Source organism: Capra hircus, chromosome 25 (genome assembly GCF_001704415.2).
Source record: "Capra hircus breed San Clemente chromosome 25, ASM170441v1, whole genome shotgun sequence".
In the NCBI taxonomy this organism is placed as follows: Eukaryota; Metazoa; Chordata; class Mammalia; order Artiodactyla; family Bovidae; genus Capra; species Capra hircus.
In genome coordinates this window covers 37,256,842-37,273,285 of record NC_030832.1, presented here as the reverse complement: position 1 = coordinate 37,273,285, position 16,444 = coordinate 37,256,842, and the positions used below count along the sequence as shown (strand labels likewise).

General features: G+C 46.1%; 1 protein-coding gene across 4 annotated transcripts in view; it reads left to right on the top strand.

The window, feature by feature from the left end:
• ZSCAN21 (zinc finger and SCAN domain containing 21) overlaps positions 1-11,591 on the top strand; it is a 31,845-nt gene extending 20,254 nt beyond the window's left edge. The window contains exons 1-4 of one of the 4 annotated variants that reach the window (XM_018039894.1): positions 2,105-2,128; positions 8,336-8,824; positions 9,115-9,307; positions 10,351-11,591. In XM_018039894.1, coding sequence (XP_017895383.1) covers positions 8,438-8,824; positions 9,115-9,307; positions 10,351-11,186 — 1,416 coding nt within the window. In that variant the 5' untranslated portion in view covers positions 2,105-2,128; positions 8,336-8,437 and the 3' untranslated portion in view covers positions 11,187-11,591. Of the gene's footprint in view, positions 1-2,104; positions 2,129-3,632; positions 3,724-4,695; positions 4,854-8,335; positions 8,825-9,114; positions 9,308-10,350 lie in introns of those variants that run through there. The other 3 variants (XM_018039892.1, XM_018039893.1, XM_018039895.1) reach the window with 3 other exon arrangements.

Here is a 16,444-nt window from a genome sequence, read left to right as displayed (position 1 = left end):
ACAACCCTCATCCAAATGACATGTCCTAAGTAATTTCTCAGGAGCTTAGGTAGCTTCTAAGAGGGCAACAGAATCGAAAGCCATGGAATAAAGATGCTTTTTAACGATCTCCTAAAACATAATTTTCTCATAAAATGAAACCATTAAAATAATCTTTGACCACTTTATGAATCTTAGAAAACAGAACATCCTAATGGTAAGAACAGCATGTCAAACTGATAGTTTAGATCTTTATGACTTCTAATAACCTTGTTTATTAGAAACTTTTTTTTGCTTTGTCTCATTTAAATAATTTTTTTCACTCTATTTAGAAACGAGAGTGAAGTGCAGAGTGTTCTGTTTTCCCCTGAGCTTCAGTTTCCATATCCTAAAGGGGTCCTAAAGGAACAGTATTTGCCCGGAATAATGGACATTGCTGATACAGGTTTAAGAGGTCTTTCCAAACTGTTGTGTCCATCAGTAGTTGCCACCACCACCTCCCAAGTCCCAGGTGTCTTCAGCACAGCCTCCACTCCAGATGCCTGAACACGGGAGGTGCTGGTCTGAGTCTTCCTCTACCTGAGTTATCGGTCACTGCACCCTGCATTTGGTTCTGGACTTGCATTTTTAAAGACATCAACCATAGGAGGGAAAAACAAAACCATCTCTGATGTGCAACGAAGGGTTTTGTTTGGTAAGGAAAAAAGGCATAAGAACTTGGTCTCTACCCTCAAGTATCTAAAGGCTTGTCATGTCAGAAGAGAGATTCTGTCTGTTCTGCACAACTCCAGGAAATAGATTTAAATCCCTTTCAGTAAACAGTGTCAGACCATGTCCTGGGTGTCAGGAATAATAGGTTCTGCAATGAGTAAGGCAGATACATAAAACCAGCTCTGCCCAACCTCAGCCTCTAATTGTCCTGGCAGAGGCAAATTAGAAAAAGGCACCTCTTCCTCAAGACACTTGGCTGCCTTGTGCTGGTGAGTTGTGATAACCGCACAACTCCAGGGACTTCCCTGGGGGTCCAGTGGCTGAGACTCCACCCTCCCAATGCAGGGGGCAAGGCTTCCATCCCTGGTCAGGGAACTAGATCCCACATGCTGCAACTGAGAGCCAGCACAGCGAGATAAATATTAAACTGTACAACTCCCTGATGAGATGAATGGTGGCCCCCCAGGGTTTTGTAGGGCCCAAGTTGCACAACCAGGAGGAGTGACCCCAGTGGAAGTCGCTGGGAGAAGGAACCTTGTTGCCAAGTCAGCCAGAGCAGGTTGCTGCATCGAATCAGGTCAGCTGTGACACCTGGGGTCCTGGGCAGGAAGGGATTTTGCAAGTGGGAGGGTTGGGCCACATGCCCCTTGTGATCTCCATCTACTCAGAGAGAATGCAGTTTTTTTCTGGGTTCTTCCACGACAACGGGCAATGAGCTGGCAACCTGCTCTCTTGTAAAAGTCTTGGCAGGAAACTTTATCTTCTGTTGTTAAGAAGACAGGTGGCCTTCTCCAGAGAAGGTAGGATAACAAAGGATCTGCGATGGGCAGAGCCACATCCATGGCGGTGGGGCGTGGGAGGCCGACATTAAAACACAGGAGATGAGAAAAATATTGTAGCCCAGAGTTTTGAAAATTAAAATGTCTTTAGTATTGGTATAGCTAATTACAAAGCTAGCTCACTCTCCTGTGATCCAGGCGCTTTAAAGTTGTCAGAGGAGGTTGTTATTACGCCCCTTTTCCAGGTAATTAAATTGCATCTTCAAGTCTCCCAAGGCTGATTAGTACAGAGTTCCAGGTCTAAGCTATGGGGTTGTCTAACTACATCACCTTGATTCTCTTTTCATTTTCTTTAGCTGAATGATGTCTTTGCAACTTCCCAACAGGCTGTACAGGTGGACTCCTGGGGGTGGGGGGCAGTTTTAGAGCTGTGATAGGCAAAGAGCTTGCCTTGTTTTAAGAGAAATCAAGGTTTGATCACCCTCTACTGGCAAAGCATAGTGATAGCAGCAAAAATAAGTGAGTGAAACTTAGGGGACAAAGATCCTGAAAGCAGCTCTTTTGGAGAGAACCAGAACCACCCTGTCCAAAACAGAGGAGGGAGCCGGGACTAACAGTAACCAGCTTAGCATTTCGCTTTCCAGATTTCTGCTACAAAGGTAAGGGGACCCCCCCCCTTTTATTTTTCAAACCAAATAATCTTCCAAAACAAAAGAAAACGGTAATGTAGAGAGTGAAGGGGGAGAATATGGCAGAGTATGGAGATTTGTTTAAATAAGAAACCGAGGGCCCTCATAGGGTCATGTTACACTTCACATTGCAATATTCAGAAAGAACTTGCAGACAAGATTGTGAAACTGTTGGAGCTGATCTTTGGGACAGTCATGTGGCAATTTCCAAATATTTTGAAGGGGCTGACAAGAAGAATTACTACATGCATTTTGTGAGAGGAAAAGCTCAGGCAAGACTAGGATCAACATGGGAATTCCCTGATGGCTCGGTGGTCAAGATTTGGTGGTTTCACTGCTGAGGGCCTGGGTTCCATCCGTGATTGGGGAACTAAGAGTCCATAAGACTTGTGGCACAGTTTAAAAGAAACAAAAAAGGCAAGGATCAATGAGTTGAAATTACAGGAAAGCAAATGTTTAATTGAACTTTTTGCAAGTAGAACTCTCCATAAGTTTCTTCGTATGAGATTGTTGAATGAATTCATTGGGAAGAGTATGAGGTTCTTGGAAGCCAAAACAATTCTGAAATGCAGATGCCACATCCCAGCAAGCCACCAACCACACTGGTTAACTTTATTTGCTGTGTGGTCTTTTCTCTAGTTGCTGAGAGCAGGGGCTCCTCCCTAGTTGTGCACCGTTTTCTTTGCAGTTGTTTCTCTTATTATGGAGCACAGCCTCAATAGTTGTGCATCGGCTGAGTTGCTCCGCAGTATGCGGGATTGTCCTAATTAGGGACAAAACCTGTGTCTCCTACATTAGCAGGCGGATTCTTTACCACTAAGCCACCAAGGAAGTCCCAACATGTGTGCCTTTTGAGGGATCAATCCCTTATTTACAATTAGTCCCTAACTGCAATTGAGCAAGAGCCGGGGTGGGGGAGGGGGTTGACAAGGTAGGCAAGGACCTCTGTACCAAGTGCTGCAACATCAGGTGCGCCTAGAAGGTGACATCAGAGATCTCTGTCCAGGAAGCTTAGAATCCACAAAGGCCCAAGGGCACAGCTACTGTAGCTGGATGCCGCCGGGAGAGAGATAACTGAATCTCCGGCTTAGAGGGCTAAGTGTGGAACTCCATGTTCATAAACGGGGACCGAGTTCCCACGCGGTGACCAGCCTGAGGATCACAGGAGAACCGGCCTCAAGTCCAGGAGGAGGGACCGAAGTCACCGCGCGGAGCCCACGCCTCTCCCTGGCCCGGCGGGAAGCGGCGGGGTGCGAACACTGCCAAGACTTCGTCTAGTCGGCCCTTTCTTAGTTTTAAAAAAAAAGAGTGCGGAAAAAAAAAAGAAGGTGCGGACTAGGTCCCCGCCTGTTCACGTTGCGGGGGCTTCTCTCCACTAGTCCCTGCCGGGCAGGAACCTCCGGCGCACCCGAGACACCGAGATGCAGAGAGGACCTCCCGAGTTCCTAGAGGGGCCGCTGCGGCCTCTCGCAGCTCTCCGCGGGCGGAGCTATGACGTACTTCCGGCTGCGCCGGCCGCGGTGCGCGTTGAGGTGTCCCAGCGGCCCGAGCGGCTCTGACTCACGGTGAGCCTCCTGGTCCACGGTTCGCGTGGCGGGCGGAAGAGGGAGTTTCCGCCGAAAGGGTGCGGGGAGGGACGAGTGGATTAGGCAGCTGTGGCCTCTGGGGACTCCCCAGACCGGTCCGGGGAGGGACGTGGGAGGAGGCCTCTGTCCCTACCCAGGCCCAGATGGCGGAGGCCTTTGCTCTCCTGAAAGCATTTCCGCCCCTGTCCCCACCCCCGGGTTTAACAATTGAAAGTTGGTCTCTTTCGCGTTACAAAGCAGTTTTTTTCTGCCTTCGGTGAGCCCAGTCGCTGGTCAGCTAGAACAGGGATGTTTTCCGGGCTCTAAGTAGGCGGTCCAAATTCAAGGCTAATTGATTTAAGAACTCGCCCGAGGGTTGGGAGCCTCGTGTGAGAAACTGAGCCTCGGAAGTCTTGTGTATTGTCCGAAATATGGGAGGGACTAGTCCGTTGGGCATTGTTCAGGTTTGAAAGTAGGTAACAGGAATCTGCTCAAGTCTAGAAACCCATTTTAGAGGGCCGTTTACTTACAGTTTGTCTAGAGAAAGGTGATCTTGTGAGTGAGATACTTAGAAACTCCTGTTATTAAAGGAACAGTTGGAAGAGTTTTGAAGAAAAGAGTTAAGCAAGACAACTGTTTTCAGGTGTTGGAAGGCTACTACGGAGAAAGTAAATTTTGGACTAGGAGCGAACTAGGATCAGTGAAGAAAAAAGAGAAAAAGTGATGCAGAATTTGGTGCGGTCTAAAGAAGGAGGAAACGCAGAAAACTATCCAACAGTAGAAATCTGTGCCTCAAAATTACCAGATTTGCCTGGATAGGAGTTTTCAGTTACAAAAGGGTAACATTTTTAAAGTTCTAGGGGAAAAAAAAAAGCATTCTAGCAGCAATAGGTAAATCCCCTTTAATTTTAGAATTTATAATAGTAACTTGGTTCATTTATGCCTGATCTTCTAGAATGGGATTTGGGGCACTTTTGGGGGGCTCTGGGAAATTGGCCTAAAGGAGGAGGAAAAACTCGGAACAGAACAAACACCTCTGCTTGTAGACTATGAACTTTTGCTCTTTGGCCCTTTTGTGCTAAACAGTCTAGATAGCTTAAAGAAGATAGTTCATTGTGGTTGAAGATAATGTGAGTAATGAAACCTCTGTTTTCTATTCACGTGCTTTTTTATTGTATTAACTATTTATTGAGAAAAATTGAGAAGCCAAGATCTGGAGGGTATCTCTAAATGAACCTTTAGACAAACTCAGCATGACCAGATGTTTGGTCAAGACCAAATACTGGCTTTGACAGGGTAGGGGTGGGAATAAACCATTATCAGATTAAAAAAAAAATTATTTACCAGTCTGACAGGTGGAAGAAAGAGGAGAGACAAAGGACAAGGAAATCCAAGAAGCAACAGAGACTGAAACCCTTGAGGCCTTGTTTTTGGTCTTGGGATGATTTTGGCTTTTACTCCGTATGAGACACGAAGCCTTGAAAGGTGTGAACAGAGGAGTCATGTGATCTGACGTATAATATTTTATAGACAACCGAGACTTCCTTGGTGGTCCAGCAGTTAAGACTCCGTGCTTCCACTGCAGGGGGCTTGAGTTTGGTCCCTGGTGAGGGAATTAAGAGCCTGCATGCTGTGTGATGGGGCAGAAAAAAGAAAAAAAGGCAGAGATGATGGACTGGGACAGCAGTGTTGGAGGAAGTGAGATGTGGTTGAATTCTGAATCCCTTGGGTGTAGAGAGAACAAGATTTAGTCCTGAATTGTGTGTAGAATGTGAAGGAGGAGTCAGGAGTGACCAGGGTATTTTGCTCCGGAAAACAGAACAGTAGAATTGCCGTTCACTGAGATGAGTAGCTTTAGAGGAATGATGGGAAGTGCAGTTTTGGACACGTTAAGTTTGGGAAGCCGCTGGACATGCTGGTGGCAAGGTCAAGTGGGTAGTTGGTTGTAAGAGTTTGGCGCTCAGAAGAGAGGTCCAGGCTGGAGAGTGTGAAATCGCGAGTGTGAATAAATAGACGGTAACTAAAGCCATGCCACCGGATGATATCAAGGAGAGTGAGTGCAATTAGGAAGAAGGCTCCAGGCGCCCAGCCTGCCACATGTTGGTGGCCTTACTGAGGCATGAATTTGAATTGCGGGCACTGCAAAACTGGTGTGCTAGAATAAATCACAGCTACTGGGCTCAGTTACTACTGACGGTACTCAGCAGTAACATTTAGGGAAACTTTCTTCCTAAAGTGTTTTGCAAAGGCAATGGTTTGATGTAGTGGCATCTGTGTTTGGATTTGCTAAGTTCTGGGTAACAGATCCCAGGTGAACGTGACGCAGGACACGCCCTGTTTAATGCCTCCTGTGCCGCGTTATAAACCCTAGTGTCTGAATTTCCCAGGCTGAATCCCAGAGGCTGAGCCGCCCAATGGAGAGTCCCCCTGTTCTTGGGGTGCCCTCCTCTGGCCAGAGTAGGGAATCCTGTAATAGTTACAGAGTTGTTCCTGTGTTGGAGACGAGACGGCAGTGGTTCCCTGCTCAGTCTTCAAGCAGCCCTCACCCTGGGGCTTCAGCGGCATGCCCAGAGCAGAGGGCGGCGTAAAGGAGTCCTGTGCTGACTCTGCTCCTGTGCGGGAGCAGTGGTGCCTCGTAGGACGCTTCAGAGTTGGGGTTCCATAGAGGGGAGTTCAGCTATCGTCCCTAGAATTCCGCACGAATTAGCAGCTGATAATTACCAACTTTCTCATAAAAATGAGGTTGCGTATTGAGGTTTCATTCTTAGAACCCCATTTCCTGTATTTTTAATTACCCAAATTGATCACAAAAATAAAGGGGAAGAGTCATATAAAATACATTTTTTAAATACATATTTACCAAATATGTGAAACTAAATACGTGATATAAAAGCTGTAACAGACGAGTACCTTTGTTGGAAGGTTCTGCATGGGCTGGAATTGGTGCTTTTTTGTTTTCCTGTTTTTTTTTTTTTTTGAAGGCCATAGAATTTGGGCATTAGAAGTAAAATCTGTCTTGGTTTGTTAAAAACTGCTTATGAGCCTTTAAAGATTTTATGATTTTTCTAGTTACAAAAGTAATATCCACTAAAGAAAATTTAGAAAATGAAAAAGACTTTAAAAAATTGAAATCATACATCATTCTCTAATGCAGAAGTATCACTGTTAGTGTTTTTCCCTTTTTCCTTCATGGTGATTATGTGTATATTTTGTGTGTGTGCAAGATATTTCAGGTGCAGTCAGACCAGATCCATGGAGGCTGACATGCATGTTAGAAATGAGCATACTTTGCTGTATGGCTCAGGAAACTCAAACAGGGGCTCTGTATCAACCTAGAGGGGTGGGGCGGGGAGGGAGGTTCCAAAGGGAGGGGATATGTGTATACCTATGGCTGATTCATGTTGAGGTTAAAAAAAAAAAGAAATGCCCATACTCGGTTTATTAAATGCCTTAGATCTAGGTTATCGGCAGCTCCTGTTCCCTCATCTTCAGCTTTTGTAAGCCGTCCGTACATTCTTTCTATGGTCTCTGCTGGTGTCAGTGTAATGTCATGTGATGAACACCCACATAGATTTGTATGTCTTTGGCTCCTTATTGAGACTGCTGGAATTTTCCTTACTCAGATCCAGTATAGGAACACCTATGTGACAGGAAAGATGCTGCTTAGAGTTTGAAAACATGCTCATCAGGAAGGCCAGTCATAAGCATGTAAGATTAACTAACTTACGGAGTTTCCTTTGAGAGAATATTTAATAATAGGGTGATTCTGTTGTCGGTTCACTTTCTACTTTTCCATCTCCCTCTTTCTCTGTCCCCTACTGGTAATCACTAGCTTGTTCTATGTATCTCTGAGTCTGTTTCTTTTTTGTTACATTCACTGGTTTTATTGTTTAGAGTTTACATGTAAGTGACAATGTACAGTATTTGTTTTTCTCTCTCTGACTTGTTGCACTAAGCATAATACCCGCCAAGTCCATCCATCCATGTTGTTGCAGATAGTTCCCTTCTTTATGGCTGAATAGTATTTGCACACGTGTGGGTGTGTGTGCATGTGCATGCATGCACACCCCTTTCTAGCTGTTCATCTGTTGATGGTCACTTAGGATGCTTCCATATCTTGGCAGTTGTAAATAATGCTGGTATGAATATTGAGTGGTTTAGTCGCTAAGTCGTGTCCAACTCTTTGTGACTTCATGGACTGTAGCCCACCCACAGGCTTCTCTATCCGTGGGATTTTCCAGACAAGAAGACTGGAGTGGGTTGCCACTTCTCCAGGGGGTCTTCCCCACCCAGGGATTGAACCTGGGTCCCCTGCATTGCAGAGAGATTCTTTACCAACTGAGCCACCAGGGAAGGCCCGTGTATATTTTTGAATGAGTGTTTTCATTTTCTTCAGCCAGCTATGCAAAAGTAGAATTGAGCCACAGAGCACTCTTTCAGAGAATGAAGACAAAATCAGATCAAAACAGGATATCCTGAGCTGATGCTAGCAAGATTTTTGATAGTCATTGTTATATGGTATTTTTATTAGTGGCTGTAAGTTCCACAATTTCTTAAAGACCAAAAGCATACTTTTTCTTTAGATAATTTTATGGTAATCATATTTTCATAGGTTTAACGTGTAGTCCTAAAGAACCAGAAACCCACAGGAACCAATATTCCTGCTCCACGGAATCCTGTCTGTAGTGACAGCTGTTTCTGGAGTACCTCCGAGATGAAAGTGCTGGGCATGACCACAGTTCTGGGCCCTAGGCCTCCACAGGAGCAGGGGCCTGTGATTGTGAAGATTGAGGAGGAGGAAGAGAAAGGGAAGCGCCTTCCCATGGAGATATTCCGCCAGCGCTTCAGGCAGTTTGGGTACCACGACACCCCTGGCCCCCGGGAGGCCCTCAGCCAGCTCCGGGTGCTCTGCTGCGAGTGGCTGCGGCCCGAGATCCACACCAAGGAGCAGATCCTGGAGCTGCTGGTGCTCGAGCAGTTCTTGACCATCCTGCCCCAGGAGCTCCAGGCCTGGGTGCAGGAGCACTGCCCGGAGAGTGCCGAAGAGGCTGTCACTCTCCTGGAGGATCTGGAACGGGAGCTGGATGAGCCAGCGCCACAGGTAGGCCGGGATGCCCTCCTCCTCCGCGAGATTGAGAGCCCAGTGGACCAGGCAGGGGCGGGTGTGTCCACACGCTGAGAGCACCTCACAGGACCTTCCGCCGAGCTAGACTGTCTTTCCTCCTGGTTTTCTTCTGTTATCCTGTGTGGAGTTGAGGGATTACCCTTGGGAGTTGAATGGAATAGAGGGTCTCTTTCCTAGAGGTTCTACATAGCTGTTCTGAGATTTTCTTTCATTCTGGTTCTTAAAGTGAGCTGTGCACAGACCCAGTCTTTCATAATTGTCTCTAGGCATCCCCACCTCCCCGTGAGCAGAAACGGTCGTGGGAGAAGATGTCACCCTCAGGAATGGCGGAGGAGTCCCTGAGCAGCCCGCAGCTAGAGTCTATGGAGACCAGTCACAGATACGAGTCCTGGGGGCCCCTCTACATCCAAGAGACTGGTGAAGAGGAGAAGTTCACCCCCGTGCTGAGGAAGGTTCGAGGTAGGACCATCTCTCCGGCCCCTGCTTGGTGCCCCAGGCCTTTGTGGTGGAAGAAGCGGTCATCCGCATTCCTGATTGTCAGGAGGTCCCCTGGGCGGACGAGACAGAATGAGTTCCTTTCTTCCTTCACGTGTGTCTCAGTCAGTCTTGGCATGGGAACAAATGACACACTCTTGAGGGGAGAGCTGAAGTTCGGTAAGGGGACTGTTCACGGAGGTGAGGGCAGGTTGAATGAACTGATAAGAGATGGTGCTGGTTCATTTGTTCATGACTTAGTGGCCCTGCTATCATCAGTTTTCAGTGTGGATTTCTCTTTTCTCCTTTTTTGTGTGTGGATGGTTAGGTGGACTTTTAAGAAGTATGACTGCCTAGTGAAATGGTCTAAAAAAACTCAACATCTTCAGTCAGATTTCAACAGTTGCTTTATAACTGAGAGGATGACAGGAAACATGTATTGATAGTTTAAATGATGAGAGTTAGACCCTCATAGGAGTTACGTACTGTCATTCAAATTACCAAGGATCTAGGATTAGAATAATTATCAATGGACCAAACATTCTCTTTTATTGCTATTGAATACATTCAACTTCTGTGAGACTCTGGATTTTGTGAGTTTGCCACCAGCCTCTTCGCCCTTAATTATCCTGTTTATATTCTGTTACCAACTTTGACCCTTCCACAATCTTTCTTGTTTCTTCCTGCCTGAACATGACCCAGCTTCTTTGCTGCTGTCTCAGTATGCTTAGTTTTGCCTGAAGTTTGGCCTAATTTCCCTCTATACCTGAAGTTCTCCTGGCAGACAGTGCTGTGTATTCCTCATACCATGATAGCTTCTGGTAGGGGCTTGCGTGAAAGTCTGGCATTGTAAACTAGATCTGATAATGACCTGTTTGTCTTAAACGTGATACTCTGACTTTATAGAGTTGTATTTGGTTACCCCTTACAATCCATCAGTGTCACCTGATGGTTCTGTTTCTCATTTACCAGTTTTTTTCTCATGACAGGAAGCAACTGACATGTCCTTATCCTGCTTACTGTTTCAGATCGTAAGTCGAAGACCCAGAATGAGGAATCAACAGATAAGGAGGGAAGTTCTGAAGAATCTCATGCAGAAGGATTCAGAAGGGATACACTTCCCATGATTATCGCTGATAAATGTGAGGCCAGGTTAGAAAGGCAGTGGGTAAATCCAGAAAAGGAGAGAGGAACAAAAACCCCTCTCCAAGACAAAGGTTCTGCTAAAGGTAGAGAAGTAGTGACTAAACCTGCCCCAGGAGAGAGACGTTACATATGTGCTGAGTGTGGGAAGGCCTTTAGTAATAGCTCCAACCTCACTAAACACCGGAGAACACACACTGGGGAGAAACCATATGTGTGCACCAAATGTGGGAAGGCTTTCAGCCACAGCTCCAACCTGACCCTTCACTACCGAACACACCTGGTCGACCGGCCCTATGACTGTAAGTGCGGGAAAGCCTTCGGTCAGAGCTCAGACCTCCTTAAGCACCAGCGAATGCACACTGAAGAGGCCCCTTACCAGTGTAAAGATTGCGGCAAAGCCTTCAGTGGCAAAGGCAGCCTCATTCGCCACTACCGAATACACACCGGGGAGAAGCCGTATCAGTGTAACGAGTGTGGGAAGAGCTTTAGTCAGCACGCGGGTCTTAGTTCTCACCAGAGACTCCATACTGGAGAGAAGCCGTATAAATGTAAGGAGTGTGGGAAAGCCTTCAACCACAGCTCCAATTTTAATAAGCACCATAGAACCCATACTGGGGAAAAGCCCTATTGGTGTAGCGATTGTGGGAAAACCTTTTGTAGTAAGTCCAATCTTTCCAAACATCAGAAAGTCCACACTGCAGAGGGAGAAGGATCTTAACTGTCAGGAACCATCTTTTGGTGGTTTTTGTTTTTCTTTCTTTAGAACGTGAATGCTAGAGACAGCCCAGTAATTGCAAAGTTAACTATGGAGTAGATTTTGTTTGTTTGACTAAATGTCAAGGGGATGGAGTGAGAGCTCAGGCAGGGACAGGGTGGGTTACTCACCTGCCCACCAACTCACTGGGGCAGGGTCCCCTCACCATACTTCACGTCCCATACACCATGCCGGCATTGCCTTTTGTATAGTTACACTGCTGTGTATCCAGTATAATTAAAGAAGAAGCATTAAAACTGTTTAGCTGTTTTAACATATACTCAAGATTATGACTTGTAAAGAAATGAGCCATGTTGAACGCAGTTTAATCTGATTCAGAATAAACTTAAAAGTTCTTGTAATGCCTCAGGACTGTTACTGTAAAAAAATTGTTAACCCTATTCTAGAAAGAGGAAGCTTCCTATTGGTTTTGCTTTTGGAAAATTTGGATTTGAGGTAACTAGAGCTTTGAGGACTTGGAATGTGTGTTAGGAAGTTGCGGCCAGGTATGTAGAGCAGCTGCAGCTTGGTCTTCGTTGTGCCTTTCCTACATACTGAACACTTTTTTTTTTTTTTTTGTCTTCAGGAACATTCTGTCAGCCTCACATGCTTTTTGGTCTTGTGTACTCTGTCTCTGCCAAAGTCTGAAAATCTTGACTCCTTGAGACACATCCTTCTAAGTTCCAGAAGCCAGTATACAGAGTATGATTTTACCTTAAATCAGTCGACCTTATCTTTTCCCTCTGACCGCAGACTCTGGTTTCAGGTGTGGCTTTTTGCCAGTTGGTCCTCCTGTTACTTGGAAACCCGACTTCACTCTTTGTTCCTGTTGGTTGCTTATCTTTGTGAGTTTTTTTTCCAATCTCTTGCTGGTAGTCACTGAAATATCTCTCTGCTGCTGCAGCTCTAGTGGTCATGCAAACCTGACATGCCAGGATTGAGGACAGCAAGAAAGTGTCATGTCTAGTACCAGTTCTGATCACAGGAAACTGCCTCATGTGCCATCCTGGAGTCAGATTAAACTACAGGTAATGAGTCCCTGCACCAGCCAAATACGTTAGGGTGGGAGGTGAAGGTGAAGGAGTCATCATTGAGAAAGATTGAGCAGTGCTTGGATATGAACAGATCCTCATGGAGGCCCACAGAATTAAGTGATTAGGCGGCAGCTGGGTGTCTTTCTAGCCCCCACTGGAGCTGCTGGCCCAGATCAGGAACTGTAGGAACCTGCTAAGCCCAGAGGCCTGCGTCTCGTCCTCTGGTGAGGAGGGCCTGGACCCCAGGTCTGTCCTGTCCCTTACCGTCCTGACTCTGCAGTGGTACTTTCTGTTGGACGTTGAAGTGAGACAAAGGTCCAAACACTTCTTCAGCTCCCATGAGTCCATCAGCTGAAATCTTCTTTTGATCTCTTTGTCCCAGACTTTCAGCCTTATTCTTCGCAGACCCGTTGTTTAGCCAAGCCACAGCCCAGGAGACCCTTTCTCCTTCCACGAAAAGCTGATGCTCAGTACACGGCTCACAGCTCTGCCCACCAGTTCTCCCTCTCTGGCCTTCAGAGCCACTCCTGAGCAGGGCCTTGTGAATCATCACATTTTTGGTTCACACATCAAAGTACTGAGCTGAACCCTCTGTGAGACAGAAACCCTGCTTGTTTCTTCCACCACATCAAAGGGAAATGAAGCCATAGGTGTGAGCAGAGAGACATCAGTTCAACAAAGGTAAAGGACGGGGGTGTGTGGGTCTCCTGCTTACATGCCTTATGACTTACGGGCCTGCTCAGATTGTCTAGTGACTACACTCATATTTTGTCATAAGTCACAGTATTGCAGTCTGTGTATGGGGAAAGGTGGGGACAGATTTTAAGGAGAACAGGCTTTAATCTTGAGAGGCACCTGAGTCAGGTGGGATCTTTGCATGGTCTTCAGGCAAAATGAGGCTCTTCTGCTCTCTTCTCAAGGGGGAAGAGAGGTGCTTTTGTTAGGCCAGAGGGCTCGGGAATTTAGGATTCCAGGTGATAAAGCATTGCTACTGAAATGTCTCAGATACCAGGACCCCAATCAGGGCCTGGAATCTTGGCCTCAGTAACTAGGTGAGGCTTTTCATTTAGCCACCTTTGCAGCTCTGCCACCCTTACAACTAAATCCTGCACCTGATTTTCAGAGCAGCCTGCCTTCACTGCAGAAGGTGCACCCTTAAACTCTACCTGGAGGACTTTGTGCCCTCAATAAATAGTTGACTGACCCGAGTCTGCTGTTTTCTTTCTTCAAAGCTTGAGAGAAGGAAACTCTGCAGCCCTTATAACTGCTCCTGTCCCAGTAACGTGCAGGTCACAGAACCAACCACCATTGAGTTTATCACCAGTCTCCTTTTTAAAAAAACAAAAAAAAACAAAAACACCTGTTCCAGAATCCCATTCTGAGGACTCACTTTCTAGGGCCACTTCCAGTACCAACTGTCAGAGTTTGGATTTCCCCTAAAACAGAGCCTAGGACAAGAACCTGGGGGCAGAGAGTTTATTTAGGGGATTAGAGGAAGCAGGAGTAAGGAAGCAAGGAGAGAGAGGAAGGAAAGTCAGTACCGGATGCAGTATTGAGCTGATGCTAATGTTGGCAACCAGTGCTCAGGTCTGCTGGGGACCTTCAGAGATGGGGGAAGACCACTGGTTTACCGGAGCTCTGCTCAGCCCCAGAGCAGTGCGGCTGAGGACCCCTGCTGGGCTGGGAAGGTCACTATCCCGGGGACTGTGAAGCCGGCTTGGTTTGAAGATGCTTGTGAGCGTCACCTCGTATGTCACGCAGGCACACATACATATGCACACAGACACAGGACCCCTGGCTGGGCTGCCAGGTTTAGCAAATAAAAGCACATTTGGATTCCAGGTAAACAGTATACTTTGAACATACTTCTTATACTGGAAAAACTGTTCAAAGTCTGAAATTAGGGTTACAGTATCTGGGCATTTTATCTGGCAGTCCTACCCCCATTATGTGTGAGCAGCAAAGCCTCCATTTCTCTGTCCAACCTACTCCAAGAGCATAAGGGAGCAAAGGAGAAAGAGAAACAGGACATCATCAAAGTGCTTTAAAGGACTCTGTCAAGAAAGTGAAAGGACCACCCACAGAATGATAGAACATTTTTGCAAATCATGTATATGTGATAAGGCACCTTTATATTGAATATATTAACATCTGAGTAATAAAAAGACAACCAGTTGAAGACAGGCAAAGGAAAAAGATAAACCTGTGGACAGTAAGTTTATGGAAAGGAAAGGTGCTCAAGATAGCCATGAGAAAAAGGCAAATCAAAACCACAGTGAAACCACATCATACCCACTAGGATGGCTGTAATAAAAAAGATAACCTCAAGTGTTGAGGATGTAGAGAAGTCAGAAGCTCATATCCTGGCAGTGAGAGTGTAAAATGTGACAACCACTTTGGAAGCCAGTCTGGCATTTCCTCATTAAATACAGCATTTGACTGAAATTCCTACCCTATACACGTACCCAAGAGAATTGAAAACACATCCACACAAAAACTTGTACCCAAATGTTCAAAGCAACATTATTCATAATAGCCAAAAAGAAGAAAAATCCCAAATGTTTCCATCAGTGGGTGAAAGAATAAACAAAATGGGATTATCCATAGAATAGAATATTATTTAGCCATAAAAAGATGATGTATAGATTCCACACTGCAACATCCATAGGTGAAATGACGTCATTATACTAAGAAGCTTAGAAAAGAAAAGCCACATATTGTATGACTATGATACCAGTTAACATGAAACGTCTAGAAGAGGCAAATCCATGGAGACAGAAAGTAGACTGGTAGTTGTCTAGGGCTGGGGGAGTTGGGGGAAAGTGAGGAGTGACTGTTAAAGGGTGCGGGGTTTCTTTTTAGGATGATATGTCAAATTGTGATGACTGGTTACACACTCTGGATACTAAAGACTGCTGGATATGGCGATGAATTACATCTCAATAAAGTTGTTTTTAAAACAACACAAGCTCAAGCAAAGGCTTTTGCCAAGTGGCCAGCCTTGGTGGAGCAATGAAGGATTCACGCTGTGGAGACCAGTGGATGCCCTGTAGGCTGCTGCTTGGAAGATGCACTGGGCCAGGGACTCAGATGTGAAAAGGCAAGATTCACACGAGCAGTTAATCCTTGCATGTAGTATCTAGGAAAATTTTCTGTCCATTTCAACTGGAATCGAGGATCAAGAATTCTGTGTGAGAAAACCCCCTCCCATCTGAGGGTCGACTTTCAGAGCACAACCCTTCATAGATGGCAGCGCCCCTCACTAGTCTGAGAATGTAGCAAACACAGCCCTCTGCAAGAGCCCTTTGCATCTGCTGTCCTTGGGCTTGGAGTGCTTTCCCCCAGTTGTGAACATACTGGGAATTCAGCAACCTGGAAAGAAGGGCAGGATTCTGCAAACAGAACGGTACCAGCAAAGACACAGTGGTGGAAGTAAGTGGCAAGCACATGAGGGAGGGGCTGGGGGTCCTGGGGAGACTGGTGAGCGGAGAGTCCTCTGATGGTGGGTTGTGGAGTCAGTGGTGAAATCTGACAGGACAGAGTGACAGTTCCCGAACAGGTGTGAGACGTAAAGAAAAGGGGGTGCGGTTACCCCAGAGGATCATTCAGCTGGTGAAGTTCGGTGTATCTATGGTGTAATTAGAGCAGATATGAATTACTGAGAACTTCTATGTTTAATTCAGGATACAAGACAGGTAACATAAGTAGCTTTATGAGCAATTTTTTTTTTTTTTTTTGGTCACTTGCTACTCCATGAGTCTGCATCAGCCTCTTCCTGCAAAAGAGACCCTCTGAACTTCCTTTTCATTGGAACTTTTCGTCTGGAGTCCACACTGTGATAAGGCAGACCAGGAGGGAAGAGGGTGGCGGTGGTATTTCACAGTTGTGGACGGTTTTGTCTTGATGTCCTCCTGCCCCCAGCCTAAGTGTTGTACCACACAGAACGACACACAGCACAGAAGGTCCTGCACGTGGGCATGATGGTGACGGTGACTGTGATGTCGAGATGGTCTGGGGTGGTATCCAGGAGGACATGATGGAGTCTTGAGGGAAGGAGAAATCACACCCTTGTTTCTAGAAAAGGAACAGTTGCCTGTATTACTGGTCCCTGTTCTCAATTCAGCTTTAATGCCATTTGCTCACTGAAGCTTTTTTGTGTCGACCACATGCCCTGTCTTCGGGCAACAC